General features: G+C 32.5%; 1 protein-coding gene across 1 annotated transcript in view; it reads right to left on the reverse strand.

Moving 5' to 3' along the window:
• The window catches only part of Pgant2 (polypeptide N-acetylgalactosaminyltransferase 2), a gene marked incomplete at its 5' end in the record, with an annotated part of 53,008 nt that extends 44,946 nt beyond the window's left edge, over positions 1 to 8,062 (reverse strand). Inside the window, 2 exons of the mRNA XM_088233019.1 lie at positions 2,508 to 2,606; positions 7,857 to 8,062. Of these exons, the coding sequence (XP_088089145.1) occupies positions 2,508 to 2,606; positions 7,857 to 8,062 (305 nt within the window). The remainder of the gene's footprint in view (positions 1 to 2,507; positions 2,607 to 7,856) is intronic.
• Positions 8,063 to 17,057: the final 8,995 nt, after the last annotated feature.

A 17,057-nucleotide genomic window follows, 5' to 3' on the forward strand; every position in this document is an offset into this window, starting at 1 on the left:
TTATGTACTTTTTTTTTAGTATTTATTTTTCCCCTCTCCTTCTGTATTCATAATACATTTATATGAAATCTGTAATTGGTCTTACTTTTTAAAATTATTTTCTCTTTCTTTGTGTTTATTAAAAAGACTGTATGATTTTCATAATAAATAAATAAAATAAGACAGACTAAAGTGGCGTTCTATCATTTCTGCCAACCTCCACAGGGAAACCGCATGACGGTTTGTTTATTAAAATGAATACACTCATTAAATATTTCCATACAAGTTCATTATCATTTTTCTAGCTCAGCTACGTACAACGTAAACGGCATTAAAATTTAAATATTTGAGATAAAAAGAAAGCAAAAACATCACTTAAATGCACAATAGGCGTACAGTAAAAAAAATCACTGGAATAAAAATTGACGACAGTAAATAATGACAATTTCTTAATCGGCTTTGATAGAGAAACGTAAAACGGAGATAGAACTTAGATATAAATATGCATTTTCAAAATACTTAATGCTACACGTCTGGTGATGTCCCATATGTTATTATGTTCCCAACAGTATTACCAGAAATCCAAATTTGTTATTTCAATTTATTTATTTAATACGTTTACATTACAAAAATTCATTCAAGGCATACTCGTACATAACACGAAAAAAAAATTGCAGTACAATTAGAATGTGAAAAAATAATAAAATAAAAATTCCCAGTAATTAGAGTAAAAGGAAGCAATCCTTCTGAACTTCATTTTAGTAACATGAAATATGTCGATATCCGAAGAGATACGGTTGAGTAAAGACATTGCTCTTCCTAATGGCATTACCATTGGCAGGCTGGTTCTGCAAGCAGGAAGATAAAACAGCTGAAGCTGCCTATGTTTAAAGTAGTTATTAGGAACATAAAGAAAAATTCTTATTTTTCCATTACACCGAAGTTGATCGCTATACCACGGATCAATGTGGTCATTCTGGAAGCCAAAAATCTCAAGAAAATGGACGTAGGCGGTCTCTCAGATCCGTATGTTAAGAAGCCCTGATGCAGAACGGAAAGCGACTGAAGAAGAAGAAGACAAGAATCAAGAAGTGCACCCTGAATCCGTATTATAATGAGTCTTTCACTTTTGAAGTGCCGTTCGAACAAATACAGAAAGTAAACCTGATGGCGACTGTAGTGGACTATGATCGTATCGGAACATCAGTGCCAATAGGGAAGGTGGTGTTGGGATTCAATGCGTCTGGGACAGAGTTGCGTCACTGGTCGGATATGCTTGCCTCACCAAGGAGACCAATCGCACAATGGCACATGCTGAAGGACCCTGAGGACGGAGACAAGAAGGACTAAACTAGCAGAGAGAGAGAAGAGTGATAGTGGTGATTAAAGAGCAAAAGGTTAGAACATCAAACCACTGAACGAGTATTCGTACACTACAAACATAAAAAAATTCTGAATCTTCCAAAACTCTTCGAGATCCATTAGCAACAAGCACATTATAATGATCCTGAACTTGAAATCGAAAAATACATAAGCAAATAAATTTATCGAGTATTCTAAGAGCAACTTAAGTTTTTTGGCCTCAATGTCTATGGTCAATTCGTCGCACAACTTGGAATATTAACAATATTTCACTGTTCCTGAACTGTATCTGAAGCGTAACACTTTTTTATTTGTACTTTTATTCTATTACCTTCAATGTAACAAAAATAATCCATATACAGGTTCGAATAGGGAAAAAAATGGTAATTTCTTTTTCACAGTATAATCACAAAGCAGTGTGGAATTTACGAAAATACCTATGATATTTCGTGTATGCGCGTGTGAGTCAGTTTGCGTGCGCGGGTATATGTGTGGATATTTATACATGCGTGCGCACGCATGCGCATTTGCATTCATATGTATATGGACCTATTTATAAAAAAATGTTTAATATACCTTCATTTATTTTTAAAAATAAATGTGTATTTCGTACTTAAATTATTAATATTGTAATCCCACAGCAAGCACAAGAGGTTGCTTCTTTTTTGGTGTGGAATTTCGTTTCGCTTTTTGTTTCTGTACTTTTGCTTTATTAAGTATTTCTTTTTGCTAACATGTTGTAATTTTTTTATTAAATTAAACAAAAAATCAAAAAACTGAAAATTAAAATTCATTCATATTTACAACACTTACTTTTTGGTCAAACATTTTCATAAACGTTGGATTATTAACGTTAGTTGGTGTTATCTTTTAATCGCATATGCCAGAAACGACTATGGTAAAGGTGTACAGTGGGATTTGCAGACTAGTGTAATTATTGTCTTGACGAAGAGACAGGTACGTTCCAAGACCGGTTGACACAGAAAAGTCGGTAAGTAGTTATATACAAATATTTACATACGTTTTAACCTATAATCATTTAGCCATCTTAATCTACAGATGGTTGAATTTCGGAAAAATTCGTTCTGTTTATCAGAGAATCACATTAATGGTCCATGAAGGCTGAAAGCCAATGCCAGTCGGTTCAATGAAGGTTTCCATCTCACCTGACTACTGTCCTGAGGAGGGTAGATCTTGCCTCATTGTGGAATGTGATGATGACGCTGGTCTGAGGAAGGTCATCAGAATAATTCTTCAACCGGCACCTGAAAAAATCATTAAAGAATTTCAAAAATACATTTGATAATATTTATACTGTGGCGGGCAACACCAACAGCCGTGAAGTTGGCAGGTCCGAACCCTGCTTTGGCCCGGAACGCGTAGTCCGCTGCAACTTCAGCCTGGAAGAAACTACTAAACACCGCACATAGAAAGAACTCGACACATTTCATCTTGATAGTTCGTGTTGCCTAAATTCTTTCTGTACGAGATAACAGGATGTAACTCGTGTGTAACAACGTAATAAATAACTTCAATTGTAATCCATCTTTCTCATTTAACCTCAAATCAACTCACGCGCACCTATCCTAAATTGCTTTAGATATCACATTTTAGTATAAAATGTCTGTTATTTCGGTATTTAACAATAGAATATGAATGTAAAAAAGAAAAAAAAACAATTGTTAAGTGAATGTAATCCGCGAGGGTTTATACTCGTAATTTGAAAATAAAAAACGAAGGTAATTTTGTTTTTATGCATTTAATGTAAATAAAAAATATTTTTTAATGCATGTATCATTCAAAGGGGGACACGTAATCGAGGTTTGAGTGATTCATTTGAGGTCAGAAAAATAAACAGTGGGTTATAGTTTATCAAAGAATGAGAAAAAAGTATTTGCGGAATAGTACGAATAGAACAAAAATATTATATTCATGAATTTATTATGTTTTATTTAATTTTCTAGATAAATATAATATACAATTTTGAAATAACTGCATTTTTTACCCATAAGCAAAAAAATATATATATTCGCATTCTAAATATTTATTGTGTCGGGAATATACCATAATATATTTGTAATGTATTTTCTATTTTTAATAACTATTATTTTTACATACTTAATTCAGTACTGTAACAACATTATGTTATTAACATATTACAACGGATATGGAGAACATTTGAGAGAAGGGAATTCTAGGTATCTACAGGGCTTATTTATTTATTATTTATTTAAATGTACAATACAGCTCTCTTGCCAATTGCAATGTACATGAATTATAAAATTAGGTATCTACAAAAACATAATAAAAAAAAGCACAATGGCCCATAAAAATAAAAGTTAACAAAGACTAACAATTAGACATTCTGATACATAGTTAGAGAGGAAGAGTCTAAAGCTGGTAATCCCAAAATAGAAAACCTGTACAACATTAAACCCACATCAATAAGGGTAATCCTTATTGATGTGGGTTTCAGCTCTTTAACTTATCAAACATCAACATATAGAAGAATTGAAGGAATACAGATCTTCAAATATAGGCAGAATGGTAAATGTTACACAGTGCGTACTTAACGACAGGTCATAAAACCTGTAGATGCTTAGACTTATATATTACCTTCTCTAAAACGTTCTTCATCTCTGTTGTAATATATTTATATATTTTTCAATAATTCATCATCATCATCATTCCCTTTCCGCACCATATGGTGCATAGGGCACTGCATTGGTACACCAATCGCAGCGTATCTTGACCAAAATTGTTACATGAAAGTAAGGTAAGGTACCAGTCCACGAACTATGAAATATTCTAGAGTGAAAAAAACCCTTTCAAATAAATATTTCAGATCAACCATGTTTTACTTCCATACATAAATAAGTGTTGGGACTAAAATTCCACTGTGCACTGCCAGTTTAGCTTCGATTGACATATTTTATTACCAATTACTGTGCTTAGTGCTCCGTTCATTTTGTTGCCCGCATTCACTCTCCTTTCAACATCTATTTCTACTCTTCCACCTCTTGAAAACACGCTTCCCAGATATTATACTACAAAAAATATTATTCCGATTTGTAACAGTATTTTTTTTTGTTCATTAAAAAAATACTCGGTAATATTTCATTCGGTTGTGGTCCCCTGAAATGCGAAGGTAATGAGAGGGCGAGTAATGCCGAGCAGGTAAATAATAACACGCCGCATAAAGGTGAGATTGCAAGGCCGTTCATGAACATCGAACATCAAACCTGTTTCCTGATTCACATTCATTCCGTCACCTTTTTTCTTTCTTCGATCACGCTTATTCCGTCTCTTTTCTCCTTTCGTGTGTTCACGGCTCTCGACAGCATTGGCACGGTTTAGTTATTACTGATAGAACCACTTTTACGTAGGTATCATTAATTCGAGAGAATTATATCAGTACCGTAAAAAAAAAACACAGGAGTCGTCACATTGGACGAAATTTTCAGGAAAAAGAATTTTGTGGTAGTGCTATTTCCAAAACATGATAATTCTTGAGCCAAATGAGATAATTTCAATTTATAAATAACTTTGAATTATTTTGATAATAAAATTTTTGATAAAAAGCGTTTGCCTAATATGCAAGGGGTCTCGGGTTCGATTGCCGGCATGGTTAAAATGAAATATTTATTTAATGTTTTCACACTAAAATTGACACTAACAATGCATTAGGTAACTTAGTAGACATTATAATAATAAATATGTTCATCTCCCTTCCCCTCCTTATCCTCTCTTCATGCATCCTTGTCCCTAATCCCTCCCAATTCACAAAAACCGTTCTTCTTTTTTTTTAAATGTATTTTCTTTGATTAAAAAAAAATATATACATGAAAATGAAAACAGATTTTTATATGTTAAAACTTATATTACTATTATTAGTTCAGAGTTTATACACTATATCCTTATCTATACTCTAAGACTATATTTGTGTGTTTATTTTAAATATGTAGGTATGTAAAACTGTTGGTTTCCCAAATAAAATAAAATAAAATTATTTAAAATAAAATAAAATAAAACGAAAAAAAAAAAAAAATAATAAAGTAAAATAATATAAAATAAAAAATAAATATAAAAAATTATAATACATAAAAATATAAAAAATTATAATACATAAAAATAAAAAATTTTTTTTTTTTTTAGTAGTAGTTAATTTTAGTTTTAGACTGGTACTTGAAGCGTAAGACTGATCATCTTACCTTAATGTAACAAAAAATATCAAGATACGCTGCTATTGGTGTATTAATACAGAGCACTATGCACAATTAGGTGCAGAAAAGGAATGATAATTATGATGAAAAGTACACATAAAAATAGCGTAGTTGGGACTGCTGATGGTTTTTGCATTGAAACAAAGTGGACTTCAGATTTTTATTTCCACTTAAAAAAACATTTTTATAACGAAAGTGGACTTCGGTAATCAATTCACGTATAAAATAGCTCTTTGCGATAATTTCTGCATTATTAATTTTAAAATGACAAAAAGTGGACTTCCGTGTTTTATCCTCTAAGCTACAGATATAATGGCTTTGATTATTTTGACTTAGTCATGTCTTAAATATTCATATCCGCGTCGTAGTGAATTTTGATAATTAAAAGCTTGAACAGTTTTGGTGTGCCGCACTGCCACTGCAGTGCTGTGCATATGCATCATTGCATGAAAAACATATTAATGTGTTTTCACGACAGATCAAGGAAATAGTGAAACATCAGCATTTTCAATTTTAATTCGTAAAAAAAACAGGCGAACGAAGTGCAAAAGAGAGTGAATCTTTATAAGCGAGAGGATTTTAGTTTCATAAGTAAAAGCGTATGATTATGAGCAACAAATCCTGTTCGGACCCTGATCATCTTTTCTTTAATAATGGGCAGATAATCGAGAAAGTTGACAGCTTTCAATACTTGGCACGGACCCACTGAAACGGCTAAAATCATGTTCGAGCGAGCACTTTTTGCTTTAATTGGAATTTATTAAAAATTTTAATCGTTTTGAGGTGGCATATTTAAAAAAACAAATAAGTCATTTTTAATTTGTCATTTTGCACGGAGTAAATTTTGACAGTTATGACAGCAGTGACAGTGGTAGTTACAACTTACAGCGCATGCGTCAGATCATTCGACGTTTTAGACGACGTAATGAGCATTGACAACACATCGGAAGAAATGTTATAAGTATGAAAATTAAAGATTACTACATCATTTTTCTTCATCGATAGCCATATCTTCCTGAAAACACGTATCGACATATCGACAAAGCCGGATTCATAATACCAAGCAGTGAATTTTTTGATTGTGGAAGCGGTAACTTGGTACAAGATACACAGATCTACTACCAAAATAACAACTCGAGTTTAGTACTTTGAAATAAACTGGCAAGCAATTTGATGCCATTATTTCAGCATAAAAAGGTTACATTTTAAAGGTTAATATTAAAATACCACCGTGTTAAACGAAGTGCTAAATCAGTTACAATATTTGAAAAATAAACATGGATTTGTTTGTTAGAACTGTTTTCGCAGAGTTTGCAAATATCTGAATTTGCGATGCGCGGATTTTGGATTCAGTACTAAGCGCCGCGCCGCCTCAAAATAATCAATCGACTGATGCAGCTCCCTTTTCCAGAATAAGACGGAGCGCAGTGATTTTTACTTCAGTCTTCAGTTCTAGATAGATATTTTTTAGAAATTATTTACCGGTTTACTCTTTGTGGATTATGTTTCTTTCGTAAATAAGTCACCAATTTAAATTATCGACCGTCAAACCCATCTCAGGGCCGCGATTACAAACGCTATCTTCATCGGTACATATCGAAACGGCATAAAGTAACATCGATATTTATGTACAAAAATATGTATATATGTATGAAAATTTAAGGTATCTTCGTTAGCAACCAGATATTTTTCATACAGAAAACTTAATATTAATTTGTAGATAAAATTGAAGATAATTTTTAACTTCCTTTTAGAACACGGGCCCAGGGCCCCGATTACAATCGGAAGTGAACAAAGTTATCTTTTATTGTATTTACAGTAAACCCGAATAATCAGATCGAACATGTGTATATTTGTATTTACAAAATCAAGTATCTTCGTCTTCAACCTGTAATTCGTACAGAAAGTTCTATTTTACTTTAAAGACAAAAGAAGATAACTCAGTTAACTTCGTATTATAATCAGGGTCTAGATCGCTACGATTAACAACAAAGTATTTGTAAAATATTTGTTGTAGTTACTAAAAAGATTAGTTGACTAAAAGCTGATTTTATTAGATAAAACCATTAGGTACGGATTACGTAGTCAAATTTAGAGGAAGCATTGGTTCCATCCAATCTAAGGACATGATATGGACCGCTCATAGTAGATAGAGATAGTAGAAAAGTTAAGTATATTGTCTCTATAAATACCGACGAACAGAGCGTTTGTAATCGTAAATTTGTAAGATTATATTTTGCAGCTACCTAAAACGAAAAAAATATATATATATATATATATATTAGAACTTACATGGGATTTCTCGTGTCCGGGACGTCCCTGTCGCTGGGAAGCGCGTCCGAGGCCGCTTGGTTGAAGCGATTCCTTCGGTAAGGATCCTCACCAGGGCGCAACGCGGCGCCGCCCACGTACTGACGCGCGTCAAGGTACGCGGCGACGGGCGTGCCGCCCAGCGTGGCGGCCGTACGCAGCTCGAGACGTAGAGCGGCATTTTCCTCCTGTTAGAAACAAAACAATCCGTTACTAACAAAGAAAATATAAAAAAACAGGATTGCCAGGCACACACATAAACACCCCCTTCACATCATATACCCTATCGCACACACTCTTGCAGACGCTTACGCACCCACACGTAAGTACCTACACATAAATACACTTTACCACCCACCCTCTCTCACTCACACACACACACACACACCCTTTTTTGACATACCTAATAAAAAAAAATAGGCTCTTATTTGAATACAATAAAATGTCATTTTATACTTTAGCGTTATTCTCCCTACTTGTTGTTTTCAGTTTCTGTTGCCTTCATAAAATATATAAAATTAAAAAAAATAAAAAATAAATCACACATTTTTTTTCACATGCTATGTCTGTAAATTGAACGCAGTTACGCAGAAAGCCTTAGAAAAGTGAAACTGAGATTTTAGCACTTTTGTAAAAAGAGTGAATAACCAAATCTACACAACAGTTGAACTGTTTTTTATTTAAACCAATGTTAAATAATGCACACGTTTGTTTTTTTTTTTATCAAAAAGGCTTTGTCGTTTAAAAATAAGAATTATAACTAATACCATGCGAGCGAAGCCGCGGGTAAAATCTAGTAATTAATTAATTTATTTATTTATTTTGTTCATTAACGCCCAAAAGGCATTTACAAAAAATAAAAATTAAATACATGCTAACATACTAAATAATAAACAGAATATACAGAAAAAAATTGTAAAATTAGTTAAAAAGGATATGATAAAAAGTTTTACAAAGTAAAAAAAAAAAAAACAATAATAACAAAGGTATGCAAGAAAAAACAGTAAGCATATAAACAAAAAATGCAAAGATATAAGCTTATGAAATAAATTCTGTAAAGCAAACAATAAATAAAGTGTTAAGGTAAGCAAGAAAGACATTTTTAAGTTAAGTTAATAAACAAGCAAGTATATATTATCACGAAAAAATAAGAAATGAAAATATGTATCTATGAAATGCGTATTTGCCAATACTACAATGCAATTTGATATAACATTTCTAGTTCTATTTCTGAATCTATTCTGTTTAAAATATTATTTTTTCTCGCATACGTTTTGAAACATAAATGATACAAACGTCACGTTTTATTTTTGTAAGGAATTGCCATTCGGCAAAAACCCCGCCACTGTACAAATATGCAAGTACAAGAAGTGAAATAAATTACAAATCCTTTTTTTTAGTATACTATATGAACACCTCACTGGGCATAACCCGTGTCGAGGCATTCGTTTACATTGTTTTTATATTATGTTCTAGTACATAATAAATGAATAAAATATAATAAAAAAACTCTGTATGAATATAAACATCTATATATATATAAGGCAATGTTCGAATGGTACTACCGGACTGATTTACGTGCGGTTTTCAGATAAATGTATATCTTTGCCGCGAGAAGGTTTAAAGCTCATTAAATCTTCAATATATTAAGTAAAAAAAAATGCGGATACAAAAAAATGGATGGAAGTTATTTTTTTGTGTATAAAAAAGCTGGTTTTTTAATGTTTACAAACAACATTCGTTTTTTTATGGATCCCAATCAGATTATTTCATTGAATTCCTTATAATGTCTATCCATTTATTACTTTTTACCGGATTTTTGGTTATACTAAAATAATATCAACTGATATTCTATACATTTTCGCATTCTTGGCTAGAGTGCATCCCTGAGCAAAGTTTGACATTTGCTAACAAAATTCTGTTTTTGAAAATAATTGATTATTTTATGTTTTGGAATTCAAACATAAACAAGTACTTAGGTACCTACTTCAATGCAATATTTGAATATCTATTATTTTTAGATTTGGAATTCAATCATAAGTTAAGTTTAGTAAGTATCCTTAATTATGTTTAGTCTGAAGAGGGAACGCAGTCCTACTTTTCTTCGTACAAACGTATTCACGTATTTTCTCTCGAAATTATGGCAATACAGAAATAGTTTTTTTTCAATAACAACTATCACGCCGTTTACCCCTAAGGGTAGGGAGAGAGGATAGAACGCCATATTCCCATATCTTTGCATTGAGATCTCGCTTCCTCTACATTCATAGATCTTCTCATGCACGCACGCCGAGTATTCCAACTTTAACTTTATCTATCTTCAAGCATTTGTTGGATTTGGTCATGAGATGTCTTTCTAGATCTTCCTCTATTTCTGTATCTATGAACATTCGCATTGTAAATATTTTAAGCCGTTTATTTGTTGTCCATTCGCTCTACAAGTCCAAACCAGTGCAGAGCTCCTTTCTTGATTTTGTTGTTAATGCTTATCTCAGCCTTACATAATGTATGGATCTCAACATTTGTGCATCTATAGTACATATTTTTACTACACATTTGACTGATAGATCGTATTTCGACAGCATTTGATTGTGTTCATTTAATCTATATACGAGTATAAACTCAAATCTAGCAATAGCAAAGCATTGCCGGGTTCAGCTCGTAAAATATAAATAGCAGACATGCAACAATAATTCCGAGTTCAAATAGAGTACCGTTTTAGTGGGGTGACCATCTCAAGATGTCTCATTACGAATATCAACGGAGGGAGAAGCTTTTTAGCTATGCAATAGACTAGATGTAGTAAAATTATTGTTGCCGACTAACATAATATTAGAACAAGGAAACAGCATCTAAAGTTGAGGTAAAACCACTGATTAACACGAAGACCTTTAAATGTCAGCCTTATTCTGCAGATAGTAATCTGAATGTGGTACCCTAAAGGTTAACGCTACAAACAACGTCTTCGAACCGACATAATTTATTGCATTCTTGAACTTGATATTCAAGATTTCGACGAGAAACACTGAGATAAATTACTGATTGCACAAATTTTAAGCTACCTTTCGTTCTATTGAATGCACCTGTTTGCGAAACTCAAGTCTTAGAAATTTTGTAGAATGATCACATGTCTCTGGGCATCAACGAAAGTAATGTTTTTGTACTGTTTTTCCCGTCAAAGGGAAGACATGTTGTCTATACTGCCGCCATAAGCAAAAAGGAAACTTTTTGACAAAAATAAAAAAAATAGTTAAATATGAGGTAATATTCTACAAACAATTTTACACCATTTGATATAGGTAGTAATAAATAGTAAAAAACATATTTCAGTGCGAAAAACAATATAATGTTTTTACGCAATAAAATAATCTTTAAGGTATATAAATAGAGTAAGCATGAGCGTTCAAAATGTGGTCCCTCAACCTGCAGCCAATTGGCATATGTTTGATACAACAGACTTTAGCCTGTTGCGAGTGTTTCCCGGCTACTTTTCTCCTCGCAATTACTAAAATGCCTATATGTACGCAAAGATACTGCATAAATCGATCTGGAAAAGTGATGGTGTAACATTTGACCGGTAAGTAATGTTCTAATCTTAATCAATTTTTTTTTTAAATAGTTATTTTAAAGTCAAAAAACGTCTCATTAATAATATGTTACCGGCACTTATTATTCGGGAGTTATCTCCTGTCTCTGTCGTGCTCAGTTAGTCGGGCGTATAGTGCTACGACAAACAAAGGTGACGCGTATGCGGAAGGAAGCGACATACTGAATAGAACTTACAGTACACCGATGTAAACAGTACGTGCTTTTTACTGTACTACGTGTTTTGCTTGCCAAAGTCGACTTGACATGACGTGACGATATTTGTCCCTCCTCAGGTTATTCCTTTTCTTTGGGGACAAGTTTTTAGCTCGGATTTTTATGTAGTCTTATCTCTTTATATTATAACTCAGTGGCAATACTACAATATCTAGAGATTTTTAAGCAAAAATCAGTGTAGATATGACACACACAGGTTTTATAATGAGGAATTTCAGCCCTACGGAAAATTGGATACAATTTTTTTTTTCTTGCGCGCGGTAAAAATTAAAAATTAGATCATTAAATTGTACAGCAAAGTTTATTGAAAATGTTCGAAAAAATAATCAAAAATATTTTAATAAAAACGCACTACTTTGATTGACGTCACTGGTTCACATGAACCAACCAATGATGTGACAGCTGTGAAGGATATCCGGTTGGCTTACCGTAAACGAACCAATGGGAAGAACTAACAGAGAACAACCTCTGACGTCACACGCGGAGTTATTTCAGAAATACAAAACCTTAAAAAATCATAGCGCTGATAATACAATATGTAAAAAAAAAAAAAAAAAATTGGCTTAGTTTAATAGTCTAATAACAAATAAAAAATAAAAAAAAGACACTGAACTTCCTCATTTAGAAAAAAATTACATACTGTGATTTTACTTATGATTAATTACCCTTTTTTTAATTTGTATAATGTTGATAAATACTAAAAAGCGTCATATCTCCAAATATGACTTTTACAAATAACTTTTGTTTTGCTAATGACGGCAGTATAAGTAAGATAATTTATATATGTTATAATATAATTGTCAAATATAGTACTAACAATCCATTCACTGTGACTAGATTGAATTGGAGTAATTAATTAATCTGAAATAAGCGGTGTTAATTGCATGTTTACGGGATTAATCTTTTGGTGACTTGTAGAAAGAGCATCCGCGTCGGTAGAATATTATTATTAATATTATCATCATTATTTTGAAAGATTAAATAATTTTTCGACATAATGATGCTAATATTTTTTGTCGATGTTAGTAAATTTATTTTAAATAAAAACATGGATTTTTGTAACGAGATTATATAAGTGAATTATTATTTTTTTTTGATACGATTCGTGTAATTGCAAATTGGTCGTGAGAATGAATGCCAAAATCCTAAATAAGTTCTACATATAATTTACCGAATTCACAGCAAAAGAGGCAATGGAAGCAGTAGAGATAAATTCGTTTTAAAACGTGGTTTTTAAAAATGGAATTTATAAGCAAAAAGTACTCAATTTTTGTCAGATACAAATTTAGTATATCAATACCGATAGGAAGACCACCGATCTCTCACCGGTTTTTGAGTAATTGGAGAAAATGCTTCCACTGCAGAAAATATTGTTCAATCAATAACCATTACAATATTTGAGTTTGTCCAAATGTTCGTTCAACAAATTGAAGAAATATGGATGTTCAAACAAAGGCAAAATGGCAAATGTTACTCAGTGTGTAAAGTGGCCACTTAAACCAGCCAATGACAGGTCATAAGCCCTGTAAATGCCTAGACTTTCATATTCCCTTATTAAAGGTATTCTCCATCCCTGTTGTAATTTGTCAATCAAATGTTGTTTTAATTTTCTCGTAAAGAAATTGAAATAGTATAATTAAATAGTATAGTTTAGAAGTGCAATCTGAATAAACTAACCAATAAAAAAATACATTTTTGTAGGAACCTTAAGCTTATAGAAAGAATTATGTGGGTGATGATTATGTGGTGATTTATCACCTTCGTTATTGATTAAACATGTTTTTTCTGGCAAATATAACCTAACAAATTAAAATACTAATAATAATAATAATAAATTCCCAAAGAGGCCATTGTTTGTTTTACTAGATAGATTATAGAGTTGTTTCTAAGTGAACAAATTTAGTTTTTTTGAAAATAACTCTATACATACATACGTATACTTGTTTGTCTTCACTATATAGTTCTATATTCTTTTTGTTCAGTTTCTTGTTTATATATTTCTTCACGAAACTATTTTAATTGCCTTAGACCGTACATATAATATATAAATATACACATACATACACCAATTGGCGTGGTACTTCCTAAAAAAGACTTAAATAACAATATTTATTTCGTTTCGTAATAAGGCAGTATACTCGATTTAAGTATGGAAAAAAGCGTAAAATTACAGATTATACGGCATGAAAATACAGCAAAATAATACGCCATTACGTTTGGAGGCAGCAACTTTGTATTCACTGGTATATACTTAATAATATCACAATTTCCATATGAATAAGCAAAAATAATCACTAGGAAAATATCGTCATATTATATTTTTTCACATGGATGACTCCAGGCTACGCAGCATTCGTTTCTTATCTTCGATGTGAACCAAAGTAGAAAGCATGAAAATGCACACAATAAGGTGAAGTGGATTACTTACAGGAAAGTAAAACCAAATATGTTGAGAAAAAAGAATAATAATTACCGGTAAATTAATGTCCGACAACTAAAAGCGACAGGTGCATAGCGAACAGTAGCCGTGTAATTAAGACGTCACGCTGGCAACGAAAGATAAGTTATCAAATATTGATGTATTTTATTCTGAACGCCAGTGCTCCAAAAGAGAACCAAGCGGTTAATGAAAAGTGCATTGAATATTTAGTGGCCATTTTACATAAGCCGTAAACAACTGCGACAGAAATGGAAATCAAACTGTTCGGACCACTTCGAACCAACGCTCAACCTAATCTATACCTACCTACTCGGCCTTTCAATTTCGCTACGCCAGGGATACGAATGTGCGCTACAATAATGGTTATAGAGCCCTGAATAAGCTTTTCCGACATTGCAGCGCGAGTGGTACGTTTGCTGCTGCTAAACTTTCTCAATGAGAGGAACTGCTGCGACTCCGTATAGCAGGCCCCAGAAGGGCCGGGGAAACGCCCAAATACTATTACCAGCCAATTGGTAACACTTAGAACACTGCTGGGAATCGAGATTTGTGGCAGCATCGGAGCAGGACGCTTAAGTGACATAATTTTTCAACAATGTTTTAAGTTTGTCCAAATGCTTGCACACTGGCTGGATTTCCTCCCTAGGCAGTTCTTCGTGTTTAAATTTCTTGCAACAGAGAGGGAAAACATTTTTGAGAAGGAAATATTGAAGTCTAGGCATTAACAGGGCTTATGACCTGTATTGGCTGATTTAAGTGGCCAAATTACACACTGTGTAACATTCACCATTCTGCCTTTGTTCGAACATCCACATTTCCCATGTTTTCCCTCTATGTTGCAACAAATTTAGACATAATTTTAATTAAGATTACCTATTCTACTTTACTTTTCAGTTTTATTATCTTTAAATTGCCATTGCCACTATAGTTTCATCGTCTGCGAAGCATATCACGTTAACGACCTAATCTCCTTTAGTCCTAGATTAACCACTTCGCGCGTTCTTAAAACCGTTTTTTTGTATATTTTTTGTTCGTGTTATATGTTTATGTGAGATATTAAGTTATAAAGATGTAACTTGCTTTGTTCCTATGTCGTCCTGAATACGTGCTACTAAACAAATTATAATATTATTTAAGTCTCGAATCGAGTTGTAGTAACTACTGAGAATGTAATTCATACTCAAACTTTGTATTATAATATGATTAACAAAGAAATAAATGAAATTAAAAATACTTTAATTTTTCATACGAATTTTACTGGTTACATGGCTGTTTGGGCATTGCACTACTCGCCCAATCGAGCTGGAATAAAAGTTATTATTATTTCAAAACAAGCGGGTCTTCGAACATCGTTGTTCACCTCTTAGACGCTCAGATTATGGGTAAACATTGTACAAGTACGCACACAGGTTTGAACTGTGTTTAAACAACACATCTTGGTAATAATAGGTGGAGGATGAGTTGTGAGCGTGTCTTTTGGTCTGAACAAACATATCCTAAATAAACATAAACCACATTTTTGGAAAACCTAGTTCAGAGCTACAAATAACCCGAGCTAAAAAAATCCGTGGTTATAAAGTTTGACAGTAAAATAATGTTTTTTAACGAAATATAAATTAATACATATACCTACCTACGAAGCGTTCGCCTCGATTTTAAGAAAAAAAAAATTAAGCTTTTTCGTTGATAAAATTCCTAATCAATCTATTATCGTCAAATAATTTAATCAATAATAATTTTGCTTCAATACTTCGTTTTTATGAGTACTAGCGGACCCGACAGACGTTGTCCTGCCCGAACGTTGGCTTGCCCACTATTACCTTGGAAAAGGACTTTTCATTGATAAGTAGGTACCTAGTTACTTGTTCATGATTGAATTCAAAAAAAATATATTAATATTCAAATATTGAATTTAAGTAGTTACATTGGTACTGGTTTATGGTTGAGTTCCAAAACATTCTGCAAATGTCAAACTCGGCTCAGTGACGGTTCGAAAATTTATTCAATGTAAGTTTATATTATTTTAGTGTTACTTAAAATCTGATTGAGATCCACAAAAAATGAACGCTGTTTGTAAACATTCAAAAACAATCTTTTTTTATACACAAAAAAAACAACATTCTTCCATTTTTTTTGGATATGCATTCTCCTCGAATGCAACCCTGGTAGACCGATGAATAAAACATTTATGCTCACAACTTCTTTTTTACAGATTCGATTGAAGATTATTATTATCTACGAAGACGCGCAGCGCAAAGATCTACATATCTCTGAAAACCGCACGTAAATCGATTTAACCGTTTAGGAGGAGTTCAGTGACATCACACGTACAACGGTATTATATATATAAAGATAAGTAGTAAGTTGTCGCCAGATAAAAATGCCTACGCTAGCAATACTTTTTATTTTATTTTTAGTCTAAATTTCAAGAGGCGTAATCTGTAGGTCTAAAAATAATTACATTTTAATTTTATAAAACATTTAGGTATATTTAACAGGAACGTCAATTAAGAAATATTGTTTATTGCCAAATGGCAACGTATTCCAACCAACCAATAAAATAAACGTTTTTTTTAAATATAATTCAAGTTGCAAAACATGTTCAATAGAAAATAAGAAATAGCTGTATTTGTATAAAAATATCCTTAAATCAATACTTTTACTCAATGGGAAAAGGAATAAAGAAGGAAAAGAGGAGATATTAAGGGAAAGGAGATGTTTCTTCAGACTCGATTTAAACAGAAATACTTAAGTTACATTTTTGATAGTGGATGGGAGATGATTCCACAGTGGAGCCGCATGGACACTATATGAGTCAGAGAAGAAAGAGGAATTGTGGATAGGTATTATTAATACTATCGAAGATGTTACTACAGTGTTTTTGTTTAAATCCCGTCTGAAGAAACATCTCCTTTCTCTAA

This window comes from Micrasema longulum, unplaced genomic scaffold (genome assembly GCF_059751315.1).
Source record: "Micrasema longulum isolate JH-2025_06_02 unplaced genomic scaffold, ASM5975131v1 h1tg001050l, whole genome shotgun sequence".
NCBI lineage: Eukaryota > Metazoa > Arthropoda > Insecta > Trichoptera > Brachycentridae > Micrasema > Micrasema longulum.